General features: G+C 36.8%; 1 protein-coding gene across 2 annotated transcripts in view; it reads left to right on the top strand.

The window, feature by feature from the left end:
* LOC126821683 (muscarinic acetylcholine receptor M1) overlaps positions 1–12808 on the top strand; it is a 71918-nt gene extending 59110 nt beyond the window's left edge. For both annotated transcript variants that reach the window (XM_050550156.2, XM_050550155.2), the window contains exons 2-3: positions 76–2285; positions 11871–12808. In XM_050550156.2, coding sequence (XP_050406113.1) covers positions 311–2285; positions 11871–12049 — 2154 coding nt within the window. In that variant the 5' untranslated portion in view covers positions 76–310 and the 3' untranslated portion in view covers positions 12050–12808. The remainder of the gene's footprint in view (positions 1–75; positions 2286–11870) is intronic.
* Positions 12809–16850: the final 4042 nt, after the last annotated feature.

The raw sequence follows: 16850 nt of genomic DNA on the forward strand, positions 1-16850 counted from the left end.
TGTTTTATTACATTCGATGTAATCCTTGTTAATTGATTACTAATTAAATGTGTTGTTTTTATTTTCTATTTTTAGACTAACACCTGTGTTCCACAAAGTTAGCTAGAGAGAAAACCAGCTCAACAGGGGAAATTATGTTTGGCATCCAGGAGCAGATTGTATGTGATTACTATAGACAGCTAGCGGAAGATTATTAATACCGTTTTTCATCACCGTGTGTATTTATTTCCCCTATTTGCTTCTGTATGAAATACCTTCAGGAATCGTGATATCCGTTATTCAAGGAGTGATTGTGTAAAATGTGTCGGAAATGGCCGCTTGGAATGGAACTACAAACACCGTGTCACAAATATCAGTTAGTACCCAGATAGCTCAGGTTGAATATATGTTAGTGAATTCGCCAAAATCCGCGTCGTTTCTAGATATCTTTAATGCTTCCATTCCGGACAATCCGCAGACACAGCAGTATTTCTCTTCAACAGTGAAACCTTCCAACAATTTCACGCCTAACGCCATATTTGAAACGTCGTCTGCCATTGCGTCGATTATATCCTCAAATGCCGATTATGATTATGATAGCAACTGGACATTGTCAAATTTGAATTCTTCATTAGTGAGCTCTGATGTTACGCGTTCAACTTTGGAAGTGGCGATTATATCGTTTTTAGTAGTGTTACTGTCGCTTATGACGGCAGGTGGGAATTTACTAGTAATATGGGCATTTAAAATAGATCGTCGACTTCAAACCGTAAGCAATTATTTTCTGTTAAGTTTAGCAGTGGCAGATATAAGCATTGGGGTTGTGTCGATGCCCTTCTACACGGTCTATCTTCTTATGGATCATTGGCCACTTGGAACTCTTTTATGCGATATCTGGCTTTCCTTGGATTACACAATGAGCAATGCATCAGTGGCTAATCTAATTATTATCAGTTTTGACAGATATTTGTCCGTTACCAGACCCTTGACTTATCGGGCTAAACGAACTCCTAAACGTGCTGGCTGGATGATTGGGTGTGCTTGGGTGATCTCGGCCTTGATGTGGACGCCCTGGATCTTTGCCTGGCCTTATATAGAAGGTAAACGAACAGTCCCCGAAAACGATTGCTATATTCAGTTTCTGAAAACTAATCAGTATATAACCATCATTACGTGCATGGCTGCTTTTTATGTGCCCGTGTCCATAATGACCATCATATATTATCGAATTTATCGAGAGACGAGAAAGAGACAGAAAGATTTAGCAGGATTACAAGGAGGGAAGGAAGGGAAGGGTAGCAAGGGTAGCAAGAAATCAACTCTATCTAGTGATGAGGAGGGTTATTCAAGCTTAAGTGAAAAACGTAGTCCCTCCACGGAACTTGGTAATTCCATAAAACATAAAAACTCCTGTAAAAAGAAGTTTTTCTCGTGTTTGAAAATAGATCGGGATTCAGATTACGCCGAGGAATCCAGTTCTAGCGATCAAACAGCTTCTCCCGGTAATGCCAACATAATTGTGTCAGAATCTCATGAATATATCCCAGTGAACACCAATGTAAATAAACGTGTTACCCCTAGCAACCATATTAATCAGACTTCCATTAAAAGGGGCAAACACAATGATCAGATGTGTATTAGTGGTTCCCTTATACCTCTGTTACCCGTAGAAACACCCCTGTCTTCCCCCACCCCCTCATCTTGTCATGATATCACCACGTCTTTTTCACGACAGACTGATTTGTCGTCTATTCCTCTTGCAGAGGAAGACGATGACGTCATTGAAGAAGAAAAGGATAAAATGTATACAGTGTTTATCAAACTCCCTCCAAGTGATATAGAGGACCAACAGCCTTCTATTCGTTTGGTTCCTGATAGTGACGTAGATAGTATATGTGACACAGGCCACCACAGGACACATGGTGATAGTGATTCTAGTGATGATTGTCATCCTGATTTAAATGATGAAGACGACGATGAGGAGGAGGAAGACCGGAATCGTATTGTTCCACCCGTTCGTCCTCCAACCGGAACGCCCGCCATGGCTAGACGGGCACACAGCAACGATACCGCCCGTGTCGCCATGCAGGCCAAGATGGCGGCTAAAGTTGCCAATAAAGTACGAAAACAACGAGCTCATCATAAATTGCATTCCAAAAGACATGAAAGGAGGCAGGATCAAAAAGCTGCTAAAACACTGACAGCCATTTTATTAGCCTTTATCATCACATGGACACCGTATAATATATTTACAATAGTGGAAGCCTACTGTACTGGATGTATAAATGAAACTTTGTACGCTATAGGTAAGTCTATTATTATCGCCAAAATTTCCCAAGAGAGACTATAATGTTTCAGGACCGTCCATAGGTTTATACATGCACGCACAAGTCTACGGGTGCGATCTTTAAAAAAAACCCCACCGAAATCAGGCTTTGATTTTAATAGTTATCATCTAAGCAATCTCTCCATAGACTGTTTTACTGTTGGACTGGTCATGAAAAGAAACATTATCATTTCATCTTGTCAATAGAGTAGTGGTCTCGCAATGAAAAATATCTAGTCGTTCGGAAAACCGAGGTCCCGTGTAAATGTTGACGTGCACGTAAAAGAACCAGTTGGAATTCGATGAAATACAAGTGGAAAACCGCTGTCCGGACAAGATGTCCCCCATAGCGCACCATATGCCCGCCCTTCTCGGTTGGTGCCGAAATGTAGCACGTTAAACTTGTTTCCTTGCCTCTCTTAGAAAAACTACTTGTGACTTTGTGGACGCATTTTTCGTTGCCTGGCAATTCCATACCGTGTGCCGTTTACACACCTTTAAGATTAACTCGTCATTTCTTGAGACGGTAGTTCAACTTACAACCTGACAGCATAGCATTGCTGAGGTGAAAGACTAAATATTGTTCATTCATTAAATTGTAGACAGAAACATTTGTTTTAAAACAGACCATAATTAGTTTTATGTTTGATTAAAACATGTAAAGCTCATTTCAACAACCGTGTGTCATTTTCGCCATGTTAATTGTGATTTAACGGGGAATTATAGCACTTTGAAGATCTATGGCGGTTAGTTAAAAATAATTTCCAATTTACCATGATTTGACGATACATCATCGAGTGCCTTAAATTAATTGTATGCCGTTTTCCTGTCATATTTAACAATCCTTTGTAGATATAGACGTTTTAAGACTCTTTACGAGTCGTAAACATTATAGTGTTTTTTTACGAAATTCATCGGATCTTACAACAAAATTGACCAGTTCTTGGATTTTCGATAATTTGGCGAATTTGATATTCTTTTTGTACATTTAATGCCTTATTGAAAGTGATAACGTCCCTTTAAACCAAAGAATTCTTAGTACAAAACGTGTTAACAAAACACATGTTTCGCATTGCCGACGACCAGACTTATTATTAAGCACAGTTTTTAAAAATATTCTTTCCAATAATAATTCACAATGCAAATACATTGTGCCACAGTTAGTGTAAGCACCACTTCTTTAATGCTACATGTCTACTGAATTATTTTCTCTGTTGGACAGCATTTTTGGAGTGGCTTGTTAGATAATTGAACAACTTTTATAAGAGAGAAAAAAACCACGAAGAAAAAGTGTAAGCTACAATGGAATCGGTTACAGAAATATCCAGTTTTACGTTAAGATTCGTTATATGCATGGTTTATAACGTATCTCACCTGTTTTGGATTGGCGTGATGTTATAACATAGTCTTAGGGCCACGGTGGCTAAGAGGGTAAGCCGCTGGCTCGCTAGCCTGGAATTCGGGTCTTCGATCCTGCATTGGCCGAGAAAGTTCATCCAGATTTTCCGGCTTGGTTTCCCCTTGTCATTGATGCAGGACAGAGGGCCTGATAAGAACAGCTGTCTAGTCGTTCGGATGGGACGAAAAACCAAGGTCCCGTGTACACAGTGGATGGCACGTAAAACATCCCTTGACAGTTGGAATTCGATATAAGAGTAGGACGTAGTGCCGCTGTCCAGGCAAAATTTCCCTCATAGCACTATGTATGGCGTATGCCCGTCTGCATTAGCCCAGGTCGGAGCAGAACAGTAGGACGTGAAACCCCATTTCATTTCATTTCATTTATAACATAGTCTTGATGCGAATAATATTAGCATTGCTCTTTAATTCTGAGAAAACGATAGAGTATGTCGCCTGAGTTGTTGTAGCTACTACTGGTGTTAACTTAGGTCTCCCACATACTTACCGGAAGTACGTGTGGGATAGCTCACTTCGTACGTGTGGGATAGCTCACTTCCCGGATCTTATAAATAGTGACGGTTGTCATACACGAGGTTGTATATGCCTGCGAATTATTGAAATAAAATTGCACCATATGTTAGTCCCGAAATGACCTAGTTTGTGTCGAGTGGACATTAAACACCATTTCTCTCTCTTACAGAGAAGCCAAAACAACACTGACTACTGATAGTATCTGTTTCAAAATTAGTGAGGAATGCTGCTAATTGAAAGAAGCTTTAGGTCTATATTTATTGGATCAGGTTAAAGTTTTGACTTGTTTCGGAAGTGGCATTCGGGCGCGGACTTACTAATAAATATTGACCTATCTTGATTGTTGAAAACCATCAAGTAATTAACACTTAGTAATAAAGCTTGTGAAATAATGAGGTAGGGTATACAAGAAGAATGCTCCCACAGTAATGTACTAATATAATGGGAGCTACGATGGCCTATCACCTGTAGCTTGTGGTCGTGGTTTCGATCCAAGATGTAAACGTGTGTGGCTTGGAGATGGGGGCGCCTTCTCAACCGCGTTTGTTTACTCCCGGTACGCCGGTTTCCTCCTACAGGAAAGACCCCATACGCGTGCGCTAGGATAATAGAAATAAGTCAACTTATCTGCGATATCACCCTCGGTGGAAGCGGACGTTAAACACTAATAGCAGAAGACTCACTAAGGCAAACATTTCCCTCATAGCACATTGCATGACAAATGACCGTCTTCATTGGCCCGTTTGGCATAGAGATACGGCGTTAAACTCATTTATCCATTGTGTGTGAAATACCTTTATTTAACGTCCGCTTTCACCGAAGTGATACGCCCGGATTGAAATCTGGTCATATGTTGCCACCACCCATGTCTGTCCTTTCGTCAACATTTATTTTCCGATCTTTACAAATTTATCCGCGTTGTTCAGATTAGTGCGCAATGACATTTCGTTCGTTCGTTCGTTCGTCCCTGGAGTTTTATATCCACTTTTATCAAGGAACATATCGCAGACAAGGGCAATGACAACGAAAGCTACTGAATTTCATCGATTACCGATGCCAAGTTCTAGAGTTATTGCATTTACTCTCGCCGAGCATCCTGTGAATACCCTTGCAACAAAATGTATCATAGAAATGGGGTTAACGCCCACTCGATACAAACTAGGCCATTTCGGAACTATATTCGTGGCATTACTTTGCTGTAAAAAGTAACCGCTGCATCATTTGCCGGTCCCATTACTCATATGTCCTGTTCTATAATTGCTTGCAGCGCTTGTCAGTGGAATTATTTCACATTTTACGTAACTGCCATGAACGTTCTCATAGATAAAAATTTACTTTGTACTTTTGCATTGCTAACTCATTAGTATCTGACATATCTGTTACTCTAAGCTGTTACTGTATACTTTTATCTTCTTTAATTATTAGTCATCTTCAAATCATCTTATAGATCTTATAATAACAGTATGAAGATAATTCATACAAAAATTCTTATTAAGAAATATGACAGACAGTCTCAAAATTTCTACCTATTTTCCGCTTGAAAGGAAGTGCCAATTTTTGCAAACTCTATTAATTTGTTGTGATAAGACAAGAAGGCCAGTATCCTATTTTAAAAGAGTCACTGGTTACACTTCATTAGCCTTTAAATACACTTCATGTCAAAATCCGTCTCTGTGCTTATTTCTCGTTCGTAAAAAAGAAAATCATATGTATTGAATTTTCTGAAATGTCATTTCAGAAAACTTCGTCTTCATGTACTTGGCTGCGAAAGAAATGAATTAGAAATCTCGCTGGTGTCAATCATAATAATGACACTTTTCCAGTTGAAAGGTACTAGGACATCACTTGGCGTATTAGCTGTCTTAATTAGATTTAAGAAACACTGGTACAAGAGCGATAAATTGAACTGCTTGTCAAATTAACTGCCTATATTTGATCTTGGGCATTATAGTACGAACTGACCTAGGCGAACAGAACGAACTAGATGAATGAACACACGTTTGTAATATTCCAGCACGTATAACTTAATTTACGACTTACTCGTATTTAATTTACACCGCCATGGTGATTAGAATCCACTTCAAGCATCTTCCATACCATTTTCATTATGGTTGCCTTCGGGTCATCGGTTATAAGAGGCGATTAACTCAAGTTATTATTGGATTACCTTAAGCTTCTGTGCTTGCTTTAACACCCATAACCGGGGCATCTGTAATATATTTCATTACATTTTCTACGGTGCAAGAACGTAGATGGAACTTGAAAACATGGCTGGTCACATTGACCAACTGAACGTCTACATAAATGTATATATTGTAGGGTCGATCATTCCGAAAGTTGGCAACTTCGAATGGTTAAAACTAAAAGATTGCAGGATCCGTCAGTTCGAAGGACGGCTTCCCCGATGGTCTAAATATAAAAAGTTAACTACTCTGAAGACCCAAAAAATGTACATATCAATTGGCGCCAAGATCTTTCATACCGTTTGTTCATATCCTGAACCAGTTTTCTGCAAATGGAAAAATATATAAACAACCTATTTATATAATAAAATCGCAATTTATTTATGTTCTTACTCATTTACACAAAAGGCACAAAGAAGTATTAATAAAATGCGAAAGAATATCAAGGTCGGAGGTTTTTTTTGCGGAGGAGGGGGGGGGGGGGGTATTAATAAAATGCGAAAGAATATTAAGGTCGGAGTATTTTTGAGGGGTGAAATAATAATTAAATATTGATGAAAAGTAATTAACGGTTATGTTTTAATTACTTTTTCATTTGAATTACAAAATATTATCTTTAGATTCTATGTATGAAATATAACTTTTGGTATTTGTAATATTTTCTTTATCTCAAAGTAAATATTGGACTCTAGTTTAATTCTTTAAATGTTCATGTTTGATTACACCCAAATGTTTGTTTATACTGGTAATATCTATATAGTGTTCTAAAAATGTAAACCAATATTTCAAGAAGTTTTGTTATATCCGTGCATTTATTAAAGATTCGGTCTAGATTTTCAATTACAGAATTAATTTACGATCAAAAGTATTGTAGATTTTCAAACTAATTTTAATTAATGGAGACTCAAACGTTCGGGCTGTCTGACTAGCTGGCCTAACGCTTCTGAACATACAAACCATAACTTAAAGAGAGCTTGCGGGGACAATAATACACCATGGAAATATATTTTAGACATTAAAATAAAGAAAAAAAACCCAACATATTTCCGGGTTTTGCTATGGAAATTACAAGATTTCTAACTTTATTTCCACATAACTAACCACATCTGCGCAGTTTAAGGAGATCCTAGGCAGTAGTTGGTCAGTCGCGAAATCAACTTAATGGTGTATGAGGTCCATAACCTAGTTAAATTCTTTCACGATAAAATTCTGTTTATAATTCCAATTTGACTATGGAAACTGACATAATACGATAAGGACTGTTTGAAAATATATCATTATATTTAATATTCCTCAGAACAACATGACCTGTTTTCCCTAGTGGGCAATGTAATGTCAATAACAAACGAAGCGAATCAAAGCCAGTAAAACTTTCGGCACTTTTCTGTGAAATAAACGTCACTTTGTGTTGCCAGGCGGTCTATTTAGCAGTTATAAAGACCAATGCCAACGTCCTGTGTTTAAAGCGAGAATTTCAAATTTTCTAAGAAAGTCAAAACATAATTATTTCTTTGTCTTTTGCTCAATAGGTTATCAAATCACTATTGACAACATGGGGCAGCCATTTTCCAATGTTGGAATTTGAAGTTAAAAATGATATTTTTGCAAATTTCTCAGCTGGCAATAGCAAATTATAGGATTAATAGGATTATTCTTTAACAAGGTAGGACTGTTTATGGATACCATCTATTTTAAGGCTTTATATTTTAATACATTTTAAAAATATAACTTGAAAATTAGCAATTTCCGCTTTAATGGACAGGAAAAACATTCGGTTTAAATAAAGTGGGTTATGTATTTTCGGGGTTAATTATTTGCTGGTCTTCATTACATGCAGTTCTCTATATAGGTTGTCTATTCTGTTTCCATTATTATTCATCATATTGTACTTGGTTATTTAAGACAAGTCATCTCTTGATTGACGAAATGAGGGACCGGTTAAGGTCAAATCATCACAACCTTCTTCTGAGAATCAGGACGAATCGAAATCTCATCACACAGCAATATTGTTGCGCTTAGGGTTTTTAAATCTATAAATTTTATTCTTTAACTTTTTAACATCGTTTCATCAGAGGATTTTGAGAAATGAAAGGGGGATTTAACGTCCTACTGTTCTGCTCCGAACTGGGCTAATGAAGACGGGCCTACTCTTATATCGAATCCCAAATGTCAAGGGATCTTTTACGTGCACACCAATGTGTACACGGGAAGGGACCTCGGTTTTTCGTCCTATCAGAACGACTAAACAGCTGTCCTTGTCAGGCCCTCTGTCCTGCATCACTGACAAGAGGGAAGCACACCGGAAAATCTGGATGAACTTTCTCGGCCAACGCAGGGATCCAACACCCGACCTCCAGGCCAGCGAGCCAGCGTCTTACCCATTTAGCCACCGCGACCCCCACGATTTTGAGAATCGGGACGAATTTGAATCTAATTACACTGGAAAGGTTTTGCTCATTTAACTTTAACTAGAATGTTTACAATTACGCATCGTTTGATGATTTCGATATTAGAATTGACACCACAAGTCCAAGATGGCTGCGATGACGTCATGCTCGATTGCTGGTCTATATAGTACGTTTATACTTGTTAACATCTTAAGATGTTTTTGAGAATCAATACGACTTGACTACTCTCTATACAATTCTGATCACCTCGTTGTCTATAGGATTAACACTATATCGGTAAAAAGACGAAGCGAACATCCAGTACCGGGTACAAGTACTCAAATACCTTAATATACCCCGGATGAACGAGATGTATTTACAAAAGGTGAACAAGATAACACCACTAATGAAATGACACATGGCCCAATTTCCCGAAACAACTCTTATTAGTAGTTGTCTAATAAATTTTGACGCTTATATGGTGTTACTTTTGACCAGTTCCATGTTGTCAGTTCAAAGATAGAATATGTCTGAGATTTACACCAAGATCAATGGTTTTCATTATCGGACTCACTCCAATGTTTTCCGTTCGACATCAATGTCAGTTGGTCAATGCGACCAGTCGGTCAAAACGGCTAACGTATCTGTGTAATTAGTAAATTACCATGGACAACCAAATCAAACAGATCCAGAACCCCTTGTACTTGTCAATGAAAACAAAATAAACCCTGCTTCCTTTCAATAGCAGGAGTAATCTGACCGCATTTTTACGACAAAGCCATCGTTAGTTCTAGCAAGAATTCCAGAGAAATACACAAAAGACCTTTTGTCGTACAATTGATTATTATTTTTCTTTCATGTGTTTTAATATTTGAAATAGGGCGCCATGCCATGTTGGCATACATTTGCATGAACCAACCCTCAATATATATATATATATATATATATATATATATATATATATATTATTCTCGGAATAAAGTTTATAGAGAGCAATGACGAATGTTCCAAAACTGTCCAAAATGTATCCAAAATAATTAAGTAACGAATAGAGTGCCCACATAACGTCAATGGACAGATATAGCCAATTTCAAATCATCATATTATCTTTGCAAATGCTTTAGGGAACTGAACTGTTTTAAAGATTCAACAATATTGTGGTTCGCTATGGATTCAAATAACAGCTAACTTGAACAATGTGTGACAATCTATTGATTTGATATCATGAACCAATTTTTTTACCTGCGTACTTTGTTTTAATATTACTCTTTTAAAGAGAACTGTAACGTGGAAGTAAATCCCGGGTATTAATTTCGTTTATTTCACACAAACAGGGGTCTGGGTGGCCGAATGGTCTGCGGCGTATGGTTATGGTCATTAGGTATGTTATTGAGTCAAGTGGCTTAGTTTCGATCCCAAGCTTGTACGTGACAACGAATACGATCGTCTGGCCAACCTTGTGGGGTTTCTCCGGTTCCTCTGGTCACTTCCTACTGCTAAAGACACCTACCCGCAAGCAAAATATTGAAATAAAATTGAACCATATGCAAGCCTCTTTCTTGTCTTCGTTAAAAGTTTTAGGTCCATAAATAAAGCTGATATCGAGATATACTGAATGGATTGTGTGTTCCTTTGTCCACATAATCAGCTAAAAGTGAAATTAAAATTATAGTAAACAACCCGACTTATGAAAAAATATAAAGCTTATCAGATCAACCCAATTTAATACTTTGTTTTTGCAGATATCAATGAGGTCATCGTCTGTTAGTGTTTAACGTCCGCTTCCACTGAGGGTGATATCGCTTACAAGTTGTCTTTTTTACTATGCTCAGCGCATGCGCAGGGGTCTTTCCTGTAAGGGGGAACCGGAGTAAACCCACATACACCAGAGATAACCGCCGCTGTCCTGGGAAAATGATCTATGCCCGTCTTTATAAGCCCAGTCGGACCAGAACAGTAGGAAGTTTAACCCCATTTCATAACATTTCAATTATGAAATGTATTTTCACTAGTACAGTGTCAAGAGTGAAGTACATGTACATACGTGTTGATGTAGAGCAAACGCTACCAAATGAAAAATCATCCTCATTTGCATTTGATTTTGGTGCCAACGAAATCGTGTCCGGCGCTGCATGGCAAGGTGTCGAAGATGTTAGACCCGGCGTCGCTCATGCAGCCTTGCTTGCCTCAGGAAATTAAACATAAGAAACATACGATCACCAATATGAATGTCTGGCGCATCCATTTTGCATATGAATGACCTTCACTGCGCATTCAGTGTGGCGCTTTTCATTCTGAATTCAATCCGCTTTTTAAGCGTGAAAAACCAATCCGGAGACACCGGAATTCGCATTGAATGCGCATGCAGTGTGAACGCAGCTTAAGCCTGTTCCCCAATCCGATTTAGACAACCTGAATAAGATATTGTTTATATAAAAAAAGACCACTAGGCCATCCCAACCCCGCTACACCAATAAAATCTATGAACGCCATTTGATGGATTGAATAATCTCTTGTAAAATACAATATTACGAACATTGAATCTGTAATTCTCGCTTAAATCTAGTGACGGGCATCATTTTAATCCGATTGAATTCAAGTGGGGGGATTCTCTACCGTTGATTTTTTGATTTTGTTTTGATTAATTTTGATATTTTCCGAAAAATGCAAATGACGCACACGAATTTTAATTGATCTGCTGATATAAATTATATATCAAATTGTTTTTATTGAGTTTCGCAAAAACTGATGCAAATATGTTAATCTTAGTAGGTCTTTGGTCAAATAATTATATGATAGATAAAAATGGGGTTTAACGTCAACCAAACACAAACTAGGTCATTTCGGGACTAACATATGGTACAATTTTATTTCAATAATTTGCTTGTACATATAGATCTTTAGCAGTGAGAGGAAATCGGAAAGCGAACGCGTTAGGTTATTCAACCCACCCCTCAATATTTTTATGGACATACGGTTAATTTCAATATGTTAAAAAATGATTACATTTATTTTCTTAATGTCGGTTATATTGTCTCTTTAACTGTGCTTTATTTTTTTCAGGTTACTGGTTATGTTACATCAATAGTACAATTAATCCCTTATGTTACGCGTTATGTAACGCTAATTTTAGGAGAGCATTCTGGAGAATCTTGACGTGTCGGTTCTCAGCCGAGAGAAGACCTGCATTACATAGGATGATGATGCCACAAATAAATCCTGCAAACTTTTTACCAAGGTAAAATAAGCAGTAAAATAGGAATTTAGCAATATGTGTTCGTGATCTGCAAATCTTGTGGTGAGCTGTTGTTTTTAGCACGAGCTGGTTGTCGTATTTGGAATTCCGAAGTGTTTAAGACAAATAGAAGTAGTTCCAGGAATTTAACTGTTGTTTTTCAATTGTAATGATTTACAATGTTAAGTGTTCATCATTCAGCAAATTGTCCGTTCACGATGGAATTTGTCAGAAGAAATGGGGTGCTTGTGGTTCAACTAAACATTTTTGAAGGCGATATTGAATTTATTGTCTGTGGTATCCGATTTGTTAATGAAGAATGGTAATCGACTTATTCATGTTTGACTATACAAAATAATGAATGCCACAAAATTCGAAGAGGAAAGCAAAGTTATTAAGGGCGTTGTTTCGTAAACATGGTATTTCGGTAATTTTTAGACCCCCAAAAAACAACAAAAAAAAACCCAAAAAAATCTTTTATGGTCATGTGCGCGTTTCCACTTACTCCTTTTCGAATTCTGTCAATCGATTTTTGTACTTGCCAATGTGTGCACGAGTGGTCAATTAAAAGAAAGTTTAAATTTTATTTTAGAGGGAGGCCATGTCTCAAGTTGAATTACTTAATAACAATAGCATTATTATTGTATGTCTTGTGTGGTGTTTAATTGGAAAGGGTTATTTATATACTATACTTACTCTTAATGTAAATATTTATACCTCTATGTATATAATATTACTATTTAAATAAATAATGACAGTGCTTCGCGGAAACAATAAAACATGCATAGATTTATATATTCATACGAGAATCCTTGGATCTGAGTGTACCTAGTATAAAATCTAGGCGGTGTATATATTTTGAAATTTGTCTAGAAGGTATATAATGAAACAAATGGTATAATTTAGCGTATATCGTGATTATTAGATTTAAAAAACATGTTGTATAATAGTATTTATTTGACTTTTGGTAAAATTCTATTGTTGAAAACTCGCCAGACACAATAATAGCTATTTGAGTTTCTCTGCTATTATGATCAAATTCACTAATGCTTTTTATGGTGTTCGATATGAGCTGCGGCGATAATGATAATGAAATGAAATATCTTGAATAAGTCATGGTTCGAAATGATTAGATATATCAAATTATATGCTTTAAGATCAAGTTATTAATCTGTGCCAGTGTGCATTAACTGAAATGAAATGGGGTTTAACGTCTTATATCGAATTCGAAATGCAAGGGATATTTTACGTGCAGCCAATGTGTACATGGGATCTCGGTTTTTCGTCCCATCCGAACAACTATACTTTACCCCTTGTCAGACCCCTAAAAATACAAGGTATATTCTTCCAGGGAATAATGTAGCAAACATTTCGCTATGGTAAATCGTGTGTGATATTGTAATTTCATATTAGCCAAACGCAATCTGATTAAACCACAGATCCTATTTCGTTTCGTTATTTTTTGTAGTTCAAAATGTGGAAGTTATCGAAGGCAGAAAAAACGAAACGAAATATAGATCAGTATTTTAATCAGACTGAGCCAAACGAGTCATCTTGCAATATCATACGATAAACAATTCTTGCTTTGCGGTATTTTTACTTTCTAGTGTATATACGGGTATTAAAATAGAACAAGCACATGAAAGCACTGCTTATTAATAATTGTAGGGCTTAAAAGTCAGGTGATCCAAGTCCCCATCTCAAGTACATTGAGTTAGTCCTCCAGGTGTATAAACCCCGATATAGATTTTATCGTGCCAAAAGATCTAAGTCCTACTGATTAAAATATTTTCTAAACCGAAATACTATTAAGAAATTCTAGAAGATTAACCCATCATTTACAATATCTGGCCCTCCGTCTTGCATCCATCAAAAATCAAACCAAACATATTCAATGTTGATATAATGATAATTTATTTCGACAACCTGATTCACTTCCAACTACACTATTTTGTATAGATCTTGGTTTGGTAAAAACTTACATATTAAAATCTGTAATCGGCAAAGTGATCCAAACGGATGTCAAATGGCCATCAAAATTAATGGCCGTCAAATATTACCAAGGCAAGGAATGCAATCGTCAATCTGCTTCAAATGTACACTTTATTATATTCAACCTTCCAATAATTTGAAAAATCAAATGAAGTTTAAAATTAAAACTTTAAACTTCATTTACTCAAATCGACAGAGTCAGTAAATATTTGGGTAACTTCGCTTTTCAGCCCTCCAATTGAAAACTGCCTCGTGAATCCCTTGTAAGAATGATTTTATTTAGTATGCACTTTCACTCAAATAAGAAGCATAATCCTTGCCGCATTATCCTTAAAGAGAGGGTACTCTCACTGGTTATTGTATAGTAAAATATTAGATAGTGTTCAGGATAGCTTTTTTCAACACGTCTATAATATTGTTTACTTCTTTTGTTATACAAGTTTATTTATCCACATGAAGCACAGACTATACGCATGAGGGAATGTGCTTATTTTTAAAGAAGAAAGTACCAACTATTTTGTAGCAATGAAATGAAATGGGGTTTAACGTCCTACTGTTCTGCACCGACTGCGCTAATGAAGACGGGGGTAATGCTATACAGTGTGCCAGGAGGGAAATTGTTGCCCGGACAGCGGCGCTATAACCTTCTCTTAATCGAATTCTAACCTTCAAAGATTCTTTTACGTGGGCTAAATTATATAAGATATTGAATTTTCGAATGAATCGTGCCATAGAAGGATGCAACCACCATCCGCGAGTATCTGCACAGATCTATATCCTTGTTCTTAAAGTTGATAGGGTGCCACGGAAGTTCAGTGAATAAGGCGTTGGCTCACGAACTCACCAATTTTCAGGGTAGTTTCCCCTTATCAGTGTTGCAGAACCCGGGCCCTGGTATTCGATGCAGAATAGGCGGAAACGCTGTCCGGATAACATTTCCCCAGAACACAATGCCCCGTCTTTACCCACGTTGCTGCAGAAAAGTAGGGCGTTAAACCCCATTTCATTTCACTCAAAGCTGCTATTAATCTCTAAGATTAAAGTTAAAATGTTTTAGAGTAACAATAGATTATAAAGTTCTCTAGTAAAAATATAATGCACTACAGATTCGATATCATTTATGTGTTCCGTTGCAATGGATTACATTACTTCAATAGAAATTAATGTCAGTCATATTAATCCGTTTCTAAAAGGTGTGTGTTTCATGTCAATGGACGCCGGACTGGATTTTATCACTTCAGAAGAAGCAGAAGCCAATAACATACATTAATATGTTTTTAAATGGAATGGATTACATAATGTCAAAAGAAATAGATACCGGTCACATACATTAACATACATTGAAATTATTTGTAAAATATGTGGATTACACATGACTCCAATCGATATAGATGTCAATCACATGCATTAATATGTTTTTTAAAAGATATGTTTCATTGGAATTGATTACATAACTTACAGAAATATGTCAGTCACATTAACAAAGGATATGCGTTTCATTGCAATTGATTACATAACTTCAAAATAAAGATGTCAGTCACATACATTAAAATGATTTATAAAGTGTATGTTTCATTGCAATGGATTACATAACTTCTGAAGAAGCAGATGCCAATAACGTACATAGATATATGATTTTGTCTCTAATTCCGCTAAAACCTTCCCGTGACATGTGATCGATAGAAGGTGAACTTGTCAGATTTCTTTAAAAGTCTGTTAGAATGTCCCACTTCTCTGATTCCTAAAATTCCAACATGAATATTCGTCTGGAACAAGTGTAACATCCTGTTATCGATCCGGAGCTAAATCTGGAAGCTTTGATGAATTACTCATGAAAACTTACATTACTCCGTGCATCTGTCACTGTTCTTTCGTTCTTTCGTTCTTTCGTTTTTAGAACTGATTTGAAAATGACCTTGTTCTTATCATGAGATTTGATGTTACATAAAACCAACAAAGGAAGTTCTATTTTGGTTAGTTTGAATTCAAGATGTACGACCTTGACGCTGTCTTTATGACCGCTCTTAAGGGATTTTCCTTATAAATTCATTAACATACGTCCTGAACTATACGGAAAGTATGGGCTATCTATGGTGCTACAAAGGGAACATTGAAGAAGTTGAACGACACCCATGGGAACGCATCATTCGATAGCCTCACACTGAAATGGTACCTTTGCGTCACTGGCGATAGTTATAGCGGCATGGCGGCATGTTTTTCTTTTGGAAGTACAAGGTCTTCCCCGTTTAACTGAAGTCGTTATAAGATGGCAGTGAGTTTTCCGCGAAATATGTGCATCCATGACAGTATTTGTTTTCAAACTACATGGTCTTCGTTTTGAATTATACTCATTATAAGGTGACAGTGAGTTGTTCACTTAATATTTCTCAGTAATTGATGACCTTTAACCTTGGGTATAGATATTTATAGATATTTATTAACAATTGTTAAATAATAATCATTATATTGTTTGTTGAAATCAAAAGCATATTATAAGATATTACCCACACACGAAATAAATGTTTTATATAAAACTACAACACTTTATTTTATTTGTTTTTTGTCTGCTTTTGGGGGTGTGCTGGGTGGCCGAATAGTGTAAGGCGTGTAATGTGGATCATAAGGTCTGTCACTGAGTTGACGGTCATCAATAACGGGGATGAACTGGTATTAAACATAGCAGGTTGTACATCACAAAGTTTTCCTAAGGGAGTGGAGGAGTGGGGTTGCTATTTTACATTCAAGTAACTCCCAGTGGTCCGGAATGCAAGGGGGTTGGATGGCCGAATGGTTAGCACATGCGCACTGTATCTTAA

This window comes from Patella vulgata, chromosome 5 (genome assembly GCF_932274485.2).
Source record: "Patella vulgata chromosome 5, xgPatVulg1.2, whole genome shotgun sequence".
NCBI classification, from domain to species: domain Eukaryota; kingdom Metazoa; phylum Mollusca; class Gastropoda; family Patellidae; genus Patella; species Patella vulgata.